This window comes from Eleutherodactylus coqui, chromosome 4 (genome assembly GCF_035609145.1).
Source record: "Eleutherodactylus coqui strain aEleCoq1 chromosome 4, aEleCoq1.hap1, whole genome shotgun sequence".
Taxonomy (NCBI): domain Eukaryota; kingdom Metazoa; phylum Chordata; class Amphibia; order Anura; family Eleutherodactylidae; genus Eleutherodactylus; species Eleutherodactylus coqui.
In genome coordinates, this window is record NC_089840.1 from 283,000,484 (window position 1) to 283,022,681 (window position 22,198).

Sequence of the window (22,198 nt, forward strand, 5' to 3'; positions counted from 1 at the left end):
TAGGTTTGTGAATTTAGACTGCATACATTCATTTGTAGAAGCTGTGAATGCTGTACACAGCGGACAAGCGACCATCACCTACCACCACAATGCTACAGCAATCTGCCTGGCCCTGCACTGCAAACCAATTTTTCCCACACTGGACAGGAGAAGAGAGTAGAAGGGACGATGCCAATTGATCCCGCCTCGGTCCTCAATCACCCTAGCAGTATTGCAAGCTTGAAGTCGTTAGAATACAGGCTGATATGTACCCAGCTTTACTGGGCTCCTGCACGCATGCCAAGTGAAGGCTCAAATCATCCACCTGATCCGTTATAACACACTCCAGAGCTCTACAATACGCATAGAAATAAAACACTGCCACTACTAGTTTGTCAACGGTGCACTGGAACTCGATTTATGAATTATTAATACAATCTTCGGAGAATATGGTTCGTTTTTAAACCTGACAGGGCTTGAACTGATAAATTCTAGATTTATTCTAGAAAAGATATAGTAGTGCCAAAATATATAGTATGTATAAAGATATACAAAAAGGTTGTTACATGGGGAGAATAAGGACATACAGCCAATAAACACTCAGCAGTATTTTAGAAATAAACAGGAATAAAATAAAAGAAAGTTACCAGATTTTGGGATACACGGCCCAAAGAGATCTAGAACAGAGGGACGCCCATATACCGAAGTATAGCTCCATGGATTGACTGGTTAGAACTGTGGGGTCCCCCAATACACACCTTCTCCCCACCCCTCTGAGGTCATACAGAGAAGGGAGGGTTGGATTTGTAGGAACTCAAAAATCGTAATTCCCTAGTTTCAGTCATATCTCGGTGGGAGGGTCTATAATCATGAAGATAGGCTGCCATATTTCTTGTCATGATTTTATCTATGCATGAATATCAAGCATGAGGCAGCAATCATAACCAACTACAATTCATCCAGAAATGTGTAAAAATAAAAAATATATATATACTTACCTGGTCCCGGCAGAACGATGTTAGCCCATTGAATTCAATGGAGCCGGCAATACAGCCGACTCCATTGAAAGCAATGGGATGCCGGCGATCGCGGGATGAGTTGTCGGGAAGGGGTTAAATATGTAAGCCCTTCCCTGCAATTCATCCAGAAATGTGTAAAAATAAAAAATATATATATATATACTTACCTGGTCCCGGCAGACGGAGTTCAGCGCGACAGGCTGCAGTTCTCCTGAACTGCTCTGAACAGCTGTGAGTAGTATTCAGCAGCCGGGCATTTAAAATCCCAGCCTGCTGAATCAGATGCCTCTTATTGGTCACAGCCTGACCAATCAGAGGCATCCCTCACTCACACCCATTCATGAATTCATGAATGGGTGAGTGAGGGCTGCCTCTGATTGGCTCAGGGGCAGCTGAGCCAATTAGAGGCAGCCCTCACTCACCCATTCATGAATGGGTGTGAGTGAGGGATGCCTCTGATTGGTCAGGCTGTGACCAATAAGAGGCATCTGATTCAGCAGGCGGGGATTTTAAATCCCTGGCTGCTGAATACTACTCACAGCTGTTCAGAGCAGTTCAGGAGAACTGCAGCCTGTCGCACTGAACTCTGTCTGCCGGGACCAGGTAAGTATATATATATTTTTTATTTTTACACATTTCTGGATGAATTGCAGGGAAGGGCTTATATATTTACCCCTTCCCGACAATTCATCCCGCGATCGCCGCAGCCCATTGCTTTCAATGGAGTCGGCTGTATTGCCGGCTCCATTGAATTCAATGGGCTAACATCGTTCTGCCGGGACCAGGTAAGTAAATATATATTTTTTATTTTTACACATTTCTGGATGAATTGTAGGGAAGGGCTTATATATTTAAGCCCTTCCCGACAATTCATCCCGCGTACGGGGTCTCACTCTTGCCGCTATTGTGGCTTAATAGTGGGACCTGGGAACTTGAGATACAGCCCAAAATGTAGCCCCTCGCCTGCCCTATTCGTTTCTGTGTCGTTTCCATCACTTTCTTGTGTTTTGCAGATTTTCACAAATGAAAACCTTAGCGAGCATCGGCGATATACAAAAATGCTCGAGTCAACCATTGACTTCAATGGGGTTCGTTACTCGAAACGAACTCTCGAGCATCACTGAAAGTTCGACTCGAGTAACGAGCACCCGAGCATTTTGGTGCTCGCTCATCTCTAACAATTATCTCTCTAAAGGCAACAACCACCAGCCTGGGGAGAGCAAATCAGCATCTACCTGTCAAAAGGCCACTTGTATTGACATTGGGACAAAGGATTTCCTGTCCTCTTGTATATCAAAGGCTTGCCAATTACACAAGAGGAAGGGGGGATTAGAACATTATAATTTACCCATCTCATATCTTTATCCATCTATCTAGTATCTAACTATCTATCTATCATTAGAGTAGATTCAAGGGGCAAAGGTTGTCAGCTCAACTTTTCGATTGTCCTGAACGACAACTGATTGATACTGGACAGCTGGGGGGACACTTTCTCAATCTCTTTATATGACAGAGCGCTAGTGAAAATTGTGAAATAGGAAAGGCATTCACCAAGTATGTGCATCGCAGAAATCTAAGCATTCTCTATCTGGTACAGAACATATTTAATCAGGGTAAAAAAAAGTAGACCGATAAATTTAAAAACCTTTTTAATAATCCCGGCGATCAGCTGCAAATTGTCACACTAACAAGACAGACGTACCCAGGAAGACATGGTTCTTCCTAGAAGCTTTTGAGTATGCCACATGAGAGCCTTACAGGAATTTGGTAGTAGATTTAAGAGAAGACACAACAGAGGAACTCCTCTTAAGCACGGGGTTGTTTCCACCAGCTTTAGCGGCGGTGTACATTCAAAAGAAAACTGCCTCTAAGAAGTGAGTTAATCATCCTACTAACTATTGTAAGCTCTGCACATTGTGCTGACAAGATGTCTGAGGGATTACACTGCAATTGGGGCCTCTTAAAAAGCTGATAAAAGCAACACCTACAGTCAGAAAGTCTACTTTGTGCAATGCAAGCAGTGCTTTAATCATAGCCATAGAGGAAATTGCTCTAAGTAAAAAGGCGGATATTGAATCAGGCAGGAAGAGTGAGTTTACAGGTTCACTCTTAGGCTTTGCGATTCCAATTATGAGACTGTGCTTGAGCACACTGGCCCAGAGAACAGCTGATCACTAGGGGCCCCAGTGATAGACTCCACAGATCTATTATTCATGACTGATCTTGAGAATGAGCCATCAATAGTTGACAACTGGACAATCCCTTTAAAGCTCAACTAAATTCAGCTACAAATCTGAAATCCAGGAAAAAACAAAGAGAAACCAAATAGTCTGGCTCAGTAGATAGGGAGTAATAGGCGCCGGCCAGGATAAGGACAGAAGAAAACATATGCGAGTGGGTTCTTATACATTAGGTTCAAAAGACTTCAATGGAAAGAGGATCATGGGATGGATGATTAAAGGGCAGAATTCCATCAGAAATTGATTTTCAATACCTGCAACCACTTTTGAGTTAGGGATGATATGCTGATTGTTAATAAAGGTTTATTGAATTATATAATATGGGAAACACTAATTGTATGACTTTTCAATTGTCATGATATTAATAAATCTAGTATACAACTGAGATCATCTTGATGGTCGGTAACAGAAGTTCACGTGAGGCGGCCGAGGTTTTCAATCACGATAACTCAAGAAGACAAGCAGATTTAAAAATATTAATATGGATTCTCCGCTGTGTAAGTTTTCCATAGTCAAAAATGGCTGCTGCCACGTGTGAATTCTCCAACGTCTAACAAGATGTATAGCTAAAATATTTCCAACAATCTGAACATAAATGCTGGTTTTCCCCTGTGTGAGTTCTCTTATAGTTAACAAGATCTGATTTGTCTTAAAAATATTGAGTTCTCCAATATGTTTACAAGATCCCCTTTATGGGTATTTCTCACATTCAGAACATGAAAATGGCTTGTCCCCCATGTGAATTCTCTGATGTGGCACAAGAAGTGTTTTCCACAGAAAACATTTTCCACATTTAGAACATGAAAATGGACTCTCCGCTGTGTGAGTACTCTGATGATAAACAAGACCTGATTTTGTGGTAAAACATTTCCCACATTTAGAACATGAAAAAGGCTTCTCTCCTGTGTGAATTCTCTGATGATTAACAAGATGTGATTTTGTGGTAAAACATTTCCCACATTTAGAACATGAAAATGGTTTCCCTCCTGTGTGAATTCTCTGATGATTAACAAGATGTGATTTTGTGGTAAAACATTTCCCACATCTAGAACATGAAAATGGCTTCTCTCCTGTGTGAATTCTCTGATGATAAACAAGACCTGATTTTGTGGTAAAACATTTCCCACATTCTGAACATGAAAATGACTTCTCTCCTGTGTGAATTCTCTGATGATAAACAAGACCTGTTTTCTGGGTAAAACATTTCCCACATTCTGAACATGAAAATGGCTTCTCACCAGTGTGAATTCTCTGATGATAAACAAGACCTGTTTTCTGGGTAAAACATTTCCCACATTCTGAACATGAAAATGGCTTCTCACCAGTGTGAATTTTCTGATGTTCAACAAGGGATGATTTCTGAGCAAAACATTTCCCACATTCTGAACATGAAAATGACTTCTCTCCTGTGTGAATTCTCTGATGTCTAACAAGATATGATTTTTGGGTATAGCATTTGCTACATTGTGAACATGAATATGACTTCTTCCCTGTGACAACTGTTTCTTCTTTAACATCTCTTCTGTAAATGTTATGTTGCTTGCTAGTCTGTGATGAATTAGAAGATGGAACCTCTATAAAAGGATCAGATGACAGATGTTTGCTGGGAAGGGCTGAGGGTACATCTGGGATAATGGCAGGCTCTTTGTGTGTATCTTGTATGTTACCATCATCTTCCACTGTAGAACCTGAAGATATCAGATGTTCCTCTAAGCTCCTGATGTCATCATCTGCCAAGAATAAAACAGATTTTAACATTACAATTATATCAATATTTTATAAAAATTTCTATATAGAATATTCATACAAATTGTGAAAAAAACAAGTTACAAAAACCCTGTGCTCTTTTATGTATGAGGTTTTAGTTACTTGAATAAGGGGTTTGCAGACATTAGCGAATCTCCTCAAGAATCCAGGTTAGCCTCTAAATTATCACTCGTTCCTCCAGGTTTCTTTTGGAGAGTCGGTACCTTCTGGTGCTTATTCCATTAGCGTAGGACAATAGATACAATACAGGAGATGCAACGCGAGTCGGAGGGCTTACTGACTAATCAGCCACCTTTCATGAGCATATGACACAGAGACATGATAAAAGTATCAGGTACTTCTTAGAACTGGGGCGACCGGAAGTGTGTACGTGCGTGCATCCAGAAGAAAGTAGCTGCTGAGCTATATCCTGGTACACGCTTAACCGGAAGCAGAGGTAAATTTCTAGCGCAATTTTGTGCGCATGCTCGTCTTGCACATGCTCTTTATACAGATTAAGTATACTTAATAACAAACGAGTGCCACATTTTATATTATTTCTCCAGAACCCCCATACTTTTATTTTTTACACACAAATCTCCAAAATGTAACCCATTAGTGACGGCCCCATCGGGTTTCTACGTCCTCACGAAGTGGGCTTTAATCCTAGAGGACGTAGAAACATGCGTCCTCTTAGGATTAATACCCTCTTAGCTGAGGACGTGTCAGCTTCATGTTGTCGGTGCCCGCAGGTAGCCGACAGCATGGAGCTGTCATCTTGGGCTGCGGGCAGTCCCCCCGGCAATGAAATCGGCGCTATCCAATGGATACCCATCCCAACCAGCCCCCGTAATTACCCCTGTCTTCGGAAATACCACACAGTTCAAATTACTACTTTTATCTAAGATTTGGGGCACGCCGAAAAGGGTGCGGACGGGGGGGAATTTTTTAACGTGTCAATTTTTATTCTGTACAAGTGAGCAGTGGGGCCTGGAATTTATTCAGTTGTGCCCTGCAATCCAACGGGTGTTCCTTCCATTATAGGCCTTGCCATGTGTCCTGTAAGTAGATTAGGGCCACAACGGGTATGTTTCTGAACACAGGACAAATGGGGGGATCCATTTTGGGGTTAAAGTCTTCATTCCTATGTACATTGTACAAAAAAAACCCAGTTTTTAAATCGACAAAATTGCCAAAAAAATTAAAATTGTAATTTTTTTCTTCTGCTTTGCTTAGATTCATTCAAATACTGTGGGGTCAAAATACACAGTACACCCCTAGATGAATTCGTTAAGGGGTCTAGTTTTCCAAATGAGGTCATTTGTGGGGGTTCTCTATCCTTTTGGCCGCTCAATGACTCTACAAGTGGGCAATGGGACCTGGAATTTATTCCGTTGTACCCTGAAATCCAATGGGTGCTCCTTCCATTATAGGCCTAGCAATGTTTCCTTTAAGTAGATTAGGGCCACAATGGGTATATTTCTGAACACGGGAGAAACAGGGGTATCCATTTTGGGGTGCAAGTCTTCATTCATGTGTGTGCTGTACAAAAAAGTTGTTTTTAAACTGACAGAATTGCCAAAAAAATGAAAATCACAATTTTTTCCTTTTGCTTTGCTTGAATTCAATCAAAAGCTGTGGGGCCAAAATGGGCAGTACACCCCTAGAAAAATTTGTTAAGGGGTCTAGTTTTTAAAATGGGGTCATTTGTGGGGGTTCTATATGGTTTTGGCCGCTCAAGAGCTCTACAAAAGTGCTATGGGGCCTAAAACGCCTTCAAGCTAAATTTATGTTCTGAAAGACACTGACTACTCCTTCCATTTTGGGCCCCGTTGTGCATCCAGATATAAGACTAGGGCCACAGTGAGTATATTTCTGAAGACGGGAGAAACACGGGGATCCATTTGGGGTATCAATCATTTTCATGTGCACTATAGGAAAAATGACATATTTGCAAAAATATTAAATTTTATTTTTTCTTCTCTAAATTTAATTAATTTCTGAAAAAAAACTGTGGGGTCAAAATACACACGACCCCCCTAAGTGGATACATTAAGGGGTGTAGTTTTTAAAATGGGGTCATTTAGGAGGGTATCTATCATTGTGACACCTGAGCCTTTACAAACTTGGCTTGCTGTAAGAAAACAAAATGTTCCTCAAAATGCTGAAAATTAATGTTAAATTTGTACGTCATCTAAATGGTTAAAAAAAACAAACAAGTTTTTCAAATGTGCATTCAGAATAAAGTAAACAGATGGAAATATATATCCTATCAAAAATTTGTACAGTATGTTTGTACATATTACAGTTGAAAATGTGAAAAACTGATAATTAAAAAATTTTTTTCCCCCAGTATTGGTACTTTTAATAAACATACACGAATTAAATCGGTCTATTTTTGCAACGTAGATGAAGTACAACATGTGGCGAAAAAACGATGTCAGAATCACTTGGATATGCAAAACCTTCACGGAGTTATGCTATGTTGAACGACATGTCAGATTTCCAAAATCTGGCTCCGTCACTAAGGGGTTAATAAACAATCTAATGTATAAAAGAAGTGTTTTAAAGAGAAGGGGCACCCAGGGGTGCTGGTGAGTTCAGCGATGCTAAGAGCGCAACAACAAGACCAGTTAGAGAATCCACAACAGAAACCTGGGAAAACCGAGGAGCAGAACTCCAAAACATTGTTCTGAATCCACATTAATACTCAACCTTCCCACCTGAGGAACATCCTATCGAAACATTGGGGGATCCTACAAGGTGACCCCTTTCTATCTGACAATATCCCCAGTCGACCTCAAGTGGTACTCGAAGAAATAAAACTGAAAAATATACTGGTACCCTCTCACCAACCCAAATGGAAGATCCTAACTCATATTCCAGGTACATCCATGTGTGTGTGGAGGGGGGGAGTGAGGGGCATATACGACGCTTTTGGATGTGGCATAGAAAATTGTAAATGCTGCCAGAATATTTGCCACAGCAGGAAGGAGATATTTATACAAGATGTGAATAAGAGTTATATTCAACAATATCTTTTAAACTATGGCTCAATCTATATTACTTACCTCCTTGAGTGTCCATGCGGCCTGAAATATGTGGGCCGAACAATAAATGCATTACAGACTTGAGTGAACAATCACCGTATGAATATTAATAGCAAAAAAACTATTTCACGTAACACCATTGACCAAAGAAAAATATTAGGTGTCTTTGTACCGATGGAGAAAAAATACATTTACAAACAAACTGGAAAAGTTGTAACCCCCCCCCCCCCCCCCCATGACCGCCATGCTGTATATGCCCGTGGTCTCACCAGCAGCTGGCTGGCCCTCCGCCGGGACATTGCAAGAACGGGGGCAAAGAGGGAAAATTTAACATTGTTGTGGAGTCTGGCTGAGGGAAAAATCCAAGGCAGCATTTTTAGAGAAGTTCCAACAATATCCATTTCTAGCTTAATCCATTGTTTGGACTTCCCGTGGAAGTGCCAGCCGAACGATCTAAGAAGGATAGAGGCTTAAGGCCAGAAAGCCCCGCCCCTCCTGTGGGTTTAGGTTTTGAGAGGGTTCGGTAGCTGATGTGTAAAAGCAGATTGTAGGCATTTAAAAAAATTCATGGGGGGCTGAATAGGCAGAGTCTGGAATAAGTACAACAAGCGAGGGACGACGTCCATCCTTAGCACATTTATTCCACCAAAACGGGAGATATTTTTTGTCGTAGTTATTCAAGCTCAGATATGTAAAAATATTAAATAGTTAAAGGGGTTTTCCCATTAACTGCAGGTACAATAATTTGTGGAGCGCCTAGTCTACTGATAACATCCTAACGGGACAATTACTTCACCCAATAAACTTACTTTTTTACTTCCACATTGTAGGACGTGTTCTGCGCTGATTTCCTCCAATACGGTGATGGTAATTTCCTACCTCCAGGGGGCGCTCATACAGCTTGTAAGATTACAGAGCGCAGGAGCCAAACGAGCTGTGGATAAGAGCTGCTGACGCCCCCTGCTGTAAACTGCCCTGTACTGCGCTGCAACTACAGTCTGCTGATCATGTGCTGCTGACCGGGGAATAAAGACGCCTTTACAAGCCCGGCACCGCCATTATCAGTGGGCACAGATATGTTTGTAGCCATTCACTAACCCAGCTGACTGTTACTTATACCAAGATGTGGGAAGTTCCTACTGAGCATGCCCAGTCCTTCTGGTTCCAGCAGCAGAGGAGAGGGACATGATAATAGTACTTGCACATGTGTGGAGGCAGCACTGGGGACGGGGGTCCAGGTCTGATAGAGTGATTGGATGTTGCCCCTGACATAGTGCATGGGGTATCAGCTGGGGGCAGATGGAAGGAGCAGCTGAATGCAGAATGAGGATGGCTTCTCCTTACACGGCGCCTGTGGCTCTACCAAAACATTAAGGGGAAATAACATAACTGCTTGTATAGCTTATTGCTGTATATTCCACGATTATTACAGAACTGCTGACTGATTTGTGCTCATTGCAGCCTGCATTATTCACAGAGGCAGAGAAATCCCCAAATATCTTTGCTATAGAAATGCCCTTCACTTTTGTGATCATACCTAGTAGCAAATACGTGATCAAGTACTCAAAGAATTGGAATCTGGTCCGGGCTAATGCATGTTGGCTACCTATTTCAAAGCTGACATACTCTAGCCCTGGGACACATATACTGACATAGGATATATATTTTTTAGAACAGACCGGTCTCTGTATATATCCCACTTACAAATGGTTGAGCTCAGTTTTTCAACGAACCACTTCAGCACATACGTTATACTCTTAATGAACTAACGAACCAGTTCATCACAAACTCAATACTCCTGATGAACCGCTATCATCTTGCGGAGAAACGCGTCGAGTCACAATAGTTATATATAAAACACCTCCATATCAAGCACACAGGAGTGCGCTATAATTGAGTATAATCTCCATAAGAGTTTTCACTCTATTGAGGAAACTTCTTTACTTACCTTACGGATTGTTGTAGTCCATCTGAATGGAGCCTCTGCACCCTACATCAAGTAGTTACTGTATTTCTCTTTAGAATTCTTACACTAATAAATTGGGGCAACATCGCATCCAATACAATTGATTGTGTAATAGTTCACATCAGTGGAGTTAATACTATCTTCTGGTCCATGTACCATTAGATCGCTCTCCAGAACGTATAGAAGTAACTACTTTTATACTGAACTTTAAGAACGACAGAGTTCTATTGGCTAATATTCAAGTGATGGACTGCCTCTTTGTTCAGAAACATAGTTTTTAGAACTATCATTGAGTGAAAATACACACATACAACCTTAGCTTCAATAGCAAAACGTGGTTTTGTGTCATTACACTCTTTGCATCAATTCCTATCCCGAGGGATTTTTGGAAATTTATTTATGTTTGTCGCCCACTAGTGTCTCTTATTTTAACACGTTAATAAAGTTTACATGTTTTAATCCTAACTGTGAAGGGCATTGCAGCCTGCAGGCACACGGCAAAGGACTGTCCTGAACTCACTATCCACAGCATCAGGACTGGGATCTGCTCCTTTGTGCAAGGAGGAACAGGAGGAGTAGTGCCAGAACCCTACAGAATGACCCCCAGCAGACTATAAAATAATAATCTTTATTTGTATAGCGCCAACTTGTTCTGCAGAGCTTTCAAGCACAGGAGAAAACAGACAATACAACAAATTACATGTTTTTCTACAATCAATTTGAAACAAACGAGGTGGAGGCGATATAGGCAGTACAGGAATTACATGAGTAAATCAGTTATTAGGAAGGAAACGGGTGGATCGGCAGGGAGGTGCCGGGGTAGAGGTCATATGCAGGATGGAAGGTGTGGGGAGCTGTAGGGAGGGGCAGGGGTACTAGGTCAGGTGATTTAGTATGCCTCCCTGAAGAGGTGCGTTTTTAAGGCAAGTCTGAAATGTTGTGCATTGTGGATTGTCCAGATGCCTTGGGGTAGAGCTTTCCAGAGGATGGGTGCTGCTCTGGTGAAGTCCTGCAAGCGAGCATGTAAGGTTTGTATTAGTGAGGAGTTTAGTCTGCATGTGTTAGCGGATCGGAGTATGTGGGCTGGGTGATAAATGGACAGAAGGGCAGCGATGTGCTGTGCCATGGGTGAGGGTGAGGAGTCTAAATTTAGTTCTGCAGTGGATGGGCAGCCAATGCAATGACTGGCATAGTTCAGAGGCATCGGAGAAATTGCTGGATAGAAAAATGAGCCTAGCTGGTGTGTCTTATATGGATTGAAGAAGGGAGAGTCTGGTGCGAAAAGGCCGTTAAGCAGCAAGTAGCAGTAGTCAAGTCGGGAATGGATGAGGGCGGCAACAAGTGTCTTTAGCATGTCCATGGAGAGGAATAGACAGATTTGAGCAATATTTCTGAGGAGCAGGTGGCATTTTTGGGACAAAGATTGGATGTGAGGGTTGAAGAAGAGGTCAGAGTCCGGTATGACACCCAAGAAGTGGGCGTGCTGTCTGGGAGTGGTGCCAGATACCGATATGGAGATATTGGAGGGAGATCGGTAAGCAGAGGGTGGAAACACGAGGTGATCAGTATTGGAAAGGCTTTGTTTGAGAAAGAGAAAGGACATGGTGTTAGACACGTCAGTCAGACAGTCTGTGGGATTTTGGAGGAATTGTTTTGAGATGTCAAAGGAAGAGGCATATAGCTGGGTGTCCTCAGGGTAGATCTGGAATTAGGGGCCGAGTTTGCGGATAGTTTGTCCAATTGGGACTTTAGAGAAGAGTAGGGGACCAAGGTCTGAGCCCTGGGGCACCCCAACAGCGAGAGGAGGTGGAAAGGAAATAGGACCAGTAAGGAGGGCTGACAGAGCGAAGCGTGTTAAGGAGGACTTTGTGGTCAACAGTGTCAAATGCTGCAACAGGTCAAGGAGGATTAGCAGGGAGTAGTCGCCTCTCGACTTCGCTGTCATCAGGTCACTACTGACCAAATTGTTGGAAACAGACTCCGCGGGAACCATGAGGGCCCAACATCCTGTAATGGAAGCTGAGCTCACATCCCAGCACCATGTAGCTTGAATAGCATTTGCCAGAGACACCGGAATTGGCAAGTCCACCATTGGCACCCTGTTCTCTGCACAGACAAGCGCAGCTTCACAAGGAGCACATGTAACAGACATGAAAGAGTCTGCAGAGGATGGAGATCATCCACATCTGATATACCAGGCTTCGGGCAAGTAAATTTGGTACAAGTGTTTATCTGTTGTTTGCGTGGAACATTTTATGAAGCTGTGGTTACTTCAGAGGAATAAAATATGTATACACATAGAGGTGAGGTAGATTCTCCCCAGTATATACACACAGAGGTGAGGTGGATTCTCCTCAGTATATACACACAGAGGTGAGGTAGGTTCTCCTCAGTATATACACCCAGAGGTGAGGTAGATTCTCCTCAGTATATACACCCAGAGGTGAGGTAGATTCTCCTCAGTATATACACAGAGAGGTGAGGTAGATTCTCCTCAGTATATACACAGAGAGGTGTGATAGCATCTCCTTAGTATATACACAGAGAAGCATTAGATTCTCTTCAGTATATGCACAGAGAAGCGTTATATTTTCCTCAGTATATACACATAGAGGTGAGGTAGATTCTCCTCAGTATATACACATAGAGGTGAGGTAGATTATACAAATCATTTCCTTAAAGGGGTTGTCTCGCGAAATCAAGTGGGGTTATACACTTCTATATGGCCATATTAATGCACTTTGTAATATACATCGTGCATTAAATATGAGCCATACAGAAGTTATTCACTTACCTGATCCGTTGCTAGCGTCCCCGTCGCCATGGTTCCGTCTAATTTCGGTGTCTTCTTGCTTTTTTAGACGCGCTTGCGCTGTGCGGTCTTCTCCCTTCGGCTCCGCTCGGCAGCATCGGCGTTTTGGCTTCGCCCCCTTGTACGCGTCATCGCGTAGCCCCGCCCCATTACGTCTGCCGGTTCCAGCCTCCTGATTGGCTGGAAACAGCACGTGACGGGGCGGAGCTACGCAATGACGCGTACAAGGGGCGGAGCCAAAACACCGATGCTGACGAGCGGAGCCGAAGGGAGAAGACAGCACAGCGGAAGCGCGTCTAAAAAAGCAAGAAGACACCGAAATTAGACGGAACCATGGCGACGGGGACGCTAGCAACGGAGCAGGTAAGTGAATAACTTCTCTATGGCTCATATTTAATGCACGATGTATATTACAAAGTGCATTAATATGGCCATACAGAAGTGTATAACCCCACTTGACTTTGCGAGACAACCCCGTTAAGCTTTATGTATCACGGATTTTTTCAAGCTTAGAATTGAATACTCAAGTTGTGACCCCTTTACTTTTCCTATATAGGACCTAAAGAATGGTCGTTGCAAATTTAACACTTGTACGACACTGGGAAGTTACATAACATAGGCGCTCACTTACTTTTGCACTTAGCATTGAATAATCAAGATGTCAATGTTTTAGTTTTCCTATTTAGGACCTAAAGAATGGTCATGCCAAATTTTATGTTTGTACGACACCAGGAAGTAAGAGAGTTAATGGCCAGTCAGTGAGTGTTTTCATCTTTATATTTATATACTAGCTGATATACCCAGCTTCGCCCGAGTTAATTTAGTACAGGTGTTTACATGTTGTTCGCAGGGAAAATGAAGTCATAGTTACTTGAAAACCAAGGAATAAAATATGTATACACATATAGGAGTGTTAGATTCTCCTCAGACTGTATGTAGCAATGTCCCTCTGCAGAATGTGCAACCCCTACCACTCTCCTCACATTTTACTTTTAAAGGTAACGCCCCTTTTTATTCAAATTTACCCCCAGACTGGAGGTTGCAGCCCCTTCTTAGCCTTAGAGGCTCCATCCCGGCAGTGCATGGCCGCTTCCTTATGTACTTTATAGCCTTTCAGTATATACTCATAGAGGTGAGGTAGATTCTCCTGAGTATATACACAGAGATCAGTTATATTCTCCTCAGTATACAAATCATTTCCCTAGGCTTTATGGTTTCTGAGAAAAGAACTATGTAATGTATGGCGGCTTTTCAGTTTTTCACGCTTAGAATTAAATATTGAAGTTGCAACCCCTTTACTTTCCCCATTGGGACATAAAGAATGGTTGTGGCAAATTTCATGTTTGTGCGGTTCATAAGTGTGTTATTAGTTACATTACATATGAGGTCACTTACTTTTGCACTTAGAATTGAATAATCAAGTTGTCACCCTTTGACTTTTCCTACTTACAACCCAAAGAATGTTTATGCCAAATTTCACGCTTGTACGACTCTGGGAAGTAATATAACATAGGGGGTAACTTATTTTTTGCACTTAACATTAAATAATCGAGTAATGACTCCTTTTCCTATTTTGGACCTAAAAAATCGTTGTGCCAAATTTCATGTTTGTCCGCCATCGGGAAGTTAGAGAACTAGTGGCGAGTCAGTCAGTCAGTGAGGGCTTTTGCCTTTATATATATAGATTTTGGCTGAATAAGGGAATATACAGCTGAAAACCCCGACAACACAGACTCTTCTCTACATGCAGTCTCACCTGGGGGGTCATCTGTAGGAATCTCCTCCTTACACGGCTGATACCCCCTCACATGTTTCTGTGTAACATCAATAGGGATCAGATCATTCTCCAGTTTCACCAGCTGTGAAATAAATATTGTAAAAGTCATCACACAGTTGGAGAATTCGTGTGGGAGGTTTTATATGGCCACAAAAGGTCATTAATTAGTATGAGGAGCCGGAATGACATGACAGCAGTAGTGATCTGGGCCAAATAGCTGCAGGTCTCCTGTATAACTCCAACCTGTTGCTTCTTTATTCCAATCAGAAGTCTCCAGAACCAGAAAATAGTGATAAGATGCGGAGATCTAATGTCTGCGGTCGGCTGTAATCCTGCCATCTCCAGCTTTCTCATTACACAAGTATCAATCATATAATAAGACTGAACACAAGACCTTCCCAGCCGTCCTACAGACCAGAGGGAAGATTTCATGAGACCTTCTCTCCATCTACCTGATCATCCTGTGGAAGAAGAGGCCGGGGACATCTCTCCGCTGCTGTTCTCTTACTGGATCTACCTGCAGAAAATACAGACAGCCACTGAATTTATTCTCTACATACAAATAATAAAGGCCATGTGGATTTAGTCCTGTCTATTACCTGGTGATAGGGGGCGCTGGTGGTCCTCCATCATGATGTCCTTGTACAGATCCTTGTGTCCTTCTAAATACTCCCACTCCTCCATGGAGAAATAGACAGTGAAGTCCTGACACCTTATAGGAACCTGACAACACAATGATACCATCATCACCCAGACACGTTATACCGCCATAGCGTTACTGTATAATGTCCCAGCATTCCCAGCAGCATCACCTTTCCAGTCAGCAGCTCAATCATCTTGTTGGTGAGTTCTAGGATCTTCTGCTCCTTGATCTCCTCAAGTATCAGGGGGCGAGGTGGAGGCCCTGTGATTGGGCTCAGGGGTCTTCCCCATCCATCAGACACCGAGGCCTGACAGCCATCACTAGAAGTCTTCTTCACTATCATGTAATCCTGTTTATGGGGAGATACATCCATAAATATCCCTGCAGACATTTCTAGAGTCCTCCCAGTCTGGTCCGGCAGTTATGTTGGCTCTTCACATCTGTGTTCCTCAGTTCTGTTGTTCTGTGAGGGCACGTGTATATATTGCTATATGTTTTTATATCTTTAGACCTGCGTGCAAATTCTATGCAATGCTTTGTGACAAAAAACGTAATATTCAAAATACGTAATATGCATTCTTAAAAAATCATATCAGATACGGCAAAGGCTTCTGCAAGGCCGCCTGTCTGATTAACTTTTGCTATGGACAGTATTATGGACATATATGGTGATGCTATATATCTGGACCAATGAGATGCTATATGCTTTGTGTAGCAACAGGAGGGTATAAAGCCCTGTGTAAGCCAGTAAAGTGTCCGCCATTACTCCCGTACAGGGAAGCATACCAGACCTGTGTGCGGTGTTTTTCCTTTACCGTCCACAACGGGACATTAGGGTGGGTTTTGACTGATGCTGTACTGATTGATTACCCTGACAGTTCTATTCTGTTGGCTGTTACCAGCTGCAATAGTTTCCAGCATTCCGGCCGTCTTCACACTTGGCTGCAGCATTTACAGTACAAGCCATGCGGGGGAGATTTATAAAATGTCTTTCACGCGGTGCCGGTATTTTCTGTAACAAATCCACTTAGTCTTTGAGAACTGCGGCAGATTCTAAATCCGCAGCGAGACTATTTATACTACGGATTTATGCTGCGGATTTTGAACCCCTGAAGAACAAAGGATAAAATCCACAGAAGTTTGGCAAGTAAGTCCGCAGCATAATACGAGCCATTTAGGCCACCTGCACATGAGTGGATTTGCCTTAACCCCTTGAGTGGTGGGTTTCCTACCACCCTGTCGTGCCCAACAGGGCAGGTTTTTTAAAATGGTCTAATGATTGAATTTCAACTAATTTTGCAGTTGCGTCTCAAGAGCCATAACTTTTTCATTTTTCCATTGACATGGCCATATGAGGGCTTACTTTTTGCGGGACAAGTTGTGATTTTTTAAACAGGGGGGAGGAAAAAAAGAAATGGGGAAAAAAGAAAAAAAGGGGCCATGTCATTAAGGGGTTAAATAATGTATTAACTTCCTTCTCTGGGTCATTATGACGCATGGATACCCCATGTGTGATTGTATTTTTGATTTTTTACAAAGTAAAGGGAGAGAAGTGTTTTTATTATTTTTTTAATAATTTTTTTACTTTTATTTTTATTTTTATTTTTTTTTTGTCCCTTTAGGGGACTTCCACAGGGGACCCATCAGGACCCCCTGATCACATTCCGGGGGTCCGATGGTGACAGCCCTTTACATGCTGCAGTGACAGCCCTTTACATGCTGCAGTCACATAGACTGCAGCATGTAAAGAGTTAACACAGCAGAGATCGGAGGTTTTCTCTGATCCCTGCTGTAAGAGCTGGTACCTAGCTGTCCTCTGACAGCTAACAACCAGCTCTCCCTGCCACAGAGACCATCAGCTTGCTTCTGACAAGCCGATGGTCTCTATGGCAACCTGTAAACAAACCAGTGCAGGAGATTGCCGGCATATCGGCAATATCTTCTGCTGGTTTTTCAAAGCCCTTGCGGGCTATGTTGCTATGAGCAGTGGAGCTCGTCGCGGAAAACTTCCGGGCGTGCCACTCAAGGGGTTAAAGGGGTTGTCCTGCGAAACAAAGTGGGGGTATACACTTCTGTATGGCCATATTAATGCACTTTGTAATATACATCGTGCATTAATTATGAGCCATACAGAAGTTATTCACTTACCTGTTCCGTTGCTAGCGTCCCTGTCTCCATGGTGCCGTCTAATCTTCAACGTCTAACCGCCCGATTAGACGCGCTTGCGCAGTCCGGTCTTCTTCTTTTCTGAATGGGGCTGCTCGTGCCGGAGAGCGGCTCCTCGTAGCTCCGCCCTGTCACGTGCCGATTCCAGCCAATCAGGAGGCTGGAATCGGCAATGACCGCACAGAAGACCTGCGGTCCACCGAGGGTGAAGATCCCAGCGGCCATCTTCACAAGGTAAGTCAGAAGTCGCCGGAGCGCGGGGATTCGGGTAAGTACTGGACGGTTTGTTTTTTTTATGCCTGCATCGGGTTTGTCTCGCGCTGAACGGGGGGGCTATTGAAAAAAAAAAAACCAGTTTCGGCGCGGGACAACCCCTTTAAGGACTCCATGGCCGATGTCTGCACCAAATACCATCCATAGCATGCTACGGAAAAACGCTTTTTCCTGCACACTTACGGAAGCAAATTGCGGTTTCCACGAGCGAAGGAAATATCGCAGCACATTTCATTTTCGTGGGATGTTAGCATGGATGGCTTCCATTTAAGTTAACGGAAGCCGCTCGACCTGCGGTCCATCTGCCACTGACAGGTCACAGATTCCAATTCATCACCTAGCGACGGTGTGGGGGAAAAAATTGAGAAAAAAAAGCTGTACAGCGCGTGTCCGACAGTGAGCCGTGTGAACCATCCGCAGTACAGATGAAGAACAGAATAGACAGGTACGAGCAGATGCCGGCCGGGCACAGGGTCAGACTCCATTGTGGGCTACCGCATACAGAAATCAACCTCTTTGTGTGCAGGCGGGCTTAGATGTGGATTTGGCCCCTGCGTATTTACTGCGTAATAGCTGCAAGCTACCACTGTGGAAAGCCCGTAGTAATCATGCTTCATGTGAAGGTGGCAGAAAGACTGAATCGGCAGTAAGTCCTCTGACGTAGATGTGACCAGAGACTGACATAGATAAGAATGATGGAACGTGACGTCATACTCAGAATCTCTCACCTACTGACATACCGATCATGGTCGCAGGGGTCGCAATAGCGATGCGGTGCCTGCACAGAGGGGGCCCAGAGGCCACCCTCCACCATATACAAATGCACATACAGTGCATTACCGGCTTGTCGTACTGCCAGCCGCGTGATTATTACGAGTCAGACAACAGAAGAGCAGAAGAGGAGGAGAGAGGCAGGCAGGCACACACATAACATGGCTCGGAACAGAGGAAGCTGATGATGATGTCATACCCCTGCACTCCTGCACAGTGTACAGCATCTCTGTGCCTGCTTGTCTCCTCACACAGAGAACTGGTCCGGGGTATGTACCTATCTGTCTCTCTCATCTATCTAACGACCTATCACTCTCATCTATCTATCTCTCTCATCTATCTACCAGGATCGCTCATCTACCTACCTATCTATCTCTCATCTATCTACCTACCCATCTCATCTATCTACCTACCTATCTCTGTCATTTATAGATCTACCTACCTCTCTCATCTATCTCTCCATCTACCTACCTATCTCTCTTGTTAGCGCAATTTTCGCTATTCGATATACTGTGGGTGCCATATTAGATAGGAATAATGTACAGGCCTGGAGACCCCTTTAAAAGAGCACACGTCTAAATCATGTGTGCCAAGGTTCTCCTTTTATTTAGGCGGTTAAAAGTTTATATCCGGGAGGAGCTTCCCTTGAGCATGCTCTATTCTTTCTTGACTTGTCCGAAGGAAATACTTCCTGTGTTTCTCTCCAACCAGCCATTTCCTGTCCCTTTACATAAAGGCATTCCTAGATAGGTTTTCACCTGGTTAAAAACCAGTTTGACCAGTTTTTGGACACAAAGCACTGCTCCTTCAATGCTCGTGGAGGAGGGGGGGGGGGCGATGTTCCCTTCCCCCAGAGGATTAGATTAGAGACACAATATAGCATCTTCACAGCTTATAAAAATACAGAAAATATAGACAAGATGGTGAACCTCTCAGCCATCTACCAACTCTCATCCACCTACCTCTCTCATCTATCTATCTACCTTATCTGTCCATCACTGCTATATAGTTATGCATCTCCCTGTATAGACTGTATATAATTGCACATTTTGCACACAATTAAAAAATGCATCAAAAACACCTGCAGTTTCTTATAGTGTATGCGGCATCTTAAAAACGTATGTGGTCTTTGAATACCGCATGCAGTTTTTTAAAATGTATTCTTTTATTTTATTTCAAAAGTATAACAAAAAACATGAACACACCCTAAGGCCGCTCTCACACATGCGTTCAGAAAACGCAGTTCTAAATTGTGGCATTTTTACTGCAATTTCCAGCGGAGTTTTTGAACGCATGGTACAACATTTGACAGCGCTTCTAAATGCACCCCACCATTGTGATGCGTGAGGAGGTACGTTAAAAAACACTAAAATAGAACAGACAGCTCTCGAAAATCGTGGCATTAGGAACACTGCATTCAAGCTCAGGTCTGAGTAACCCCATTAAGGTCAATGGGAGCATTGTACGGTGGTTAGCATGACGCTCGGGGCGCCGTGCTAATAGTGGTAAAGAGCAGTGTGAGAGAGTGGCCCAAGGGGCTACAAACAAGTTTTCCTGTAGTGCAGGATTTAGGCATGGGTACAGGGGGTGGGGAAGGCTCTGAACTGAACTTTTGCACCCGGGCCCCTGAGCCTTTAGGTACCCCCCTGCTCTCACCTCTCCTGTAAGCTGAAAGAGTATCTCTAGGGTGAGGGTGAATAAACTCTCCGCCATCTTGTCCCGGTTCCTATCCATCCTTGTCGGGTCAATCAGGATAATTATCTGATATAGAAGATATCAGCCGAGGATCCTGAAAGGGAAGAAGACGAGACAATGTAACATCATACAAAATCCGCTATAATAATACAATTACCGGGCATTCCCCCCTATTCCCTTCCGCACCCCCGCTGAGCCCCAACACAGCCCCCTCCACATCCCACTGCTCGGCCCCCACTGCTGACCCCCAGTTCATTAGCACCATTATCAGCCATCTTCTGTCTTCCTGACTGACAGGACTGCCACACAGCGCCACGCTGTTCACAGCATTACCTGACTTGTCCCACAAACCCCAGACATGCTAGGTGCAAGGATGGAGAGGGGGCGGAGTCAGGTGATGCTAGGAACAAAGCCACTCTGGGTGATACATAGGGGGCACTATAACTAAGTGGGGCAACAAAGGCAGCATTACAGCTTAGTGAAGGCACAAAGGGACTTCTTAATTAAAGGGAAAGAGACATTACTAATTTGTCAGACCACAGAAGATGCATTAGTACTACAGGGGAGTTACTGAGAGGTTAATTGGGGCAGTGTCAGGATGGACAGAGTGTGCAGGGACAAGTCATAGCTGGAAGAAGTCTTCATGGTGGTCTGGGCCCAGAGAAAGAAAATAAATGGATGACCACAATCAGAGGACACATCACCTGTGATCACTGAAGGTAACTGCACTGTAATCACTAAAACTGGAGGTAACTGCACTGTAATCACTAATACTGGAGGTAACTGCACTGTAATCACTAATACTGGAGGTAACTGCACTGTAATCACTAAAACTGGAGGTAACTGCACTGTAATCACTAAAACTGGAGGTAACTGCACTGTAATCACTAATACTGGAGGTAACTGCACTGTAATCACTAATACTGGAGGTAACTGCACTGTAATCACTAATACTGGAGGTAACTGCACTGTAATCACTAATACTGGAGGTAACTGCACTGTAATCACTATCTCTGTGTACAGCTGGTATGTTTTAGAGCTCTACTATCACTCTGAGGGGACCAGTAAGCTTCCAACACACAAGGATACACGGAATACAAGAACTTCTTAATGTGTGCATTTCTCCTTATATCTACATTAGTTAATCACATTGCAGTGAGGCTACAGTCACACGAGGAGCTTTAGAAGAGGTTTTGGAGAGTCTGTGAAGAGCAGCATTTAAAAAACAAAAACACCCCAAAAAAGTTTAAAAAAACAAAGCAGGGGGGGCGTGGCCAGCTAATGAAGGCGTAGGACACATCTCTGCTCGGCTCCAGCACCCGGCCCTAGTTATCCTTAATGCGGATGACCCAGACCCGGCTTTTAACGAACATGCCGAGGGAGAAGAAGAGGGGAGCATCACAGACCTCCCTGGACGACCCCAGAAGAAATATAACCGTGTTCCTGAGAAGAACAGCGGGAACGGAGTCCCACGCGGCCGCTCCCAAGATGGCGCCCGCAGCACTTCCAGCGCAGCAATCAAGCCCTGAATCAGACCTCGACCAGCAGCGTGGAGCGAGAGCCCAGGGCAGACCTGGAGGCCGCGGTAGTCCGACAGCAGACCCTGGAACTACCAGCCACCACCACAGCGGAATCAGCGAAGAATCGTCCGCAAAAGAGATACCCCGATACCCGCCGGTGGCCCCACGGAGGGGAGAAGAGGAGGAGCGGCATGGCGGGACGGAGACTTAGCACCCGTGGCAGCGGGACGCGAATCCCCGGTACTCACCAGCGGCCTCGCGGAGGGAGTGAGAAGAGGAGCGGTGAACCGGTACAGAGGCACAGCTTCCGAGACGGCGGGGAGTGTACCCCAGGTACTCGCAGCGGCAGTGAAGAGGGGGGGAGGGGAGGAGCGGCGAGCCGGGACAGTGGCACAGCATCCAAGGCAGCAGGAGCGGTGAGTGCAGCTGGCAGGCCTGCTACAGAGGAGTGGGGAGACATAAGCAGCCCAGAGCCGGGGTCCCCTGGGGAACACGTAGCCCCCCTCACATTACTATGGAGAAACCCTCAGGAGAAGAGGAG

The 22,198-nt window shown here is 44.1% G+C and overlaps 2 protein-coding genes across 2 annotated transcripts in view; both read right to left on the reverse strand.

Moving 5' to 3' along the window:
• Nucleotides 1–2,630: 2,630 nt before the first annotated feature.
• LOC136624385 (oocyte zinc finger protein XlCOF22-like) overlaps nt 2,631–22,198 on the reverse strand; it is a 177,948-nt gene continuing 158,380 nt past the window's right edge. The window contains exons 4-6 of the mRNA XM_066598353.1: nt 15,042–15,106; nt 14,569–14,671; nt 2,631–4,968 (exon numbers count right to left, since the gene is read on the reverse strand). Coding sequence (XP_066454450.1) covers nt 3,929–4,968; nt 14,569–14,671; nt 15,042–15,106 — 1,208 coding nt within the window. The 3' untranslated portion in view covers nt 2,631–3,928. The remainder of the gene's footprint in view (nt 4,969–14,568; nt 14,672–15,041; nt 15,107–22,198) is intronic.
• LOC136624495 (oocyte zinc finger protein XlCOF29-like) overlaps nt 15,134–22,198 on the reverse strand; it is a 51,600-nt gene continuing 44,535 nt past the window's right edge. Inside the window, exons 2-3 of the mRNA XM_066598480.1 lie at nt 20,099–20,231; nt 15,134–15,581 (exon numbers count right to left, since the gene is read on the reverse strand). Coding sequence (XP_066454577.1) covers nt 15,336–15,581; nt 20,099–20,176 — 324 coding nt within the window. The 5' untranslated portion in view covers nt 20,177–20,231 and the 3' untranslated portion in view covers nt 15,134–15,335. The remainder of the gene's footprint in view (nt 15,582–20,098; nt 20,232–22,198) is intronic.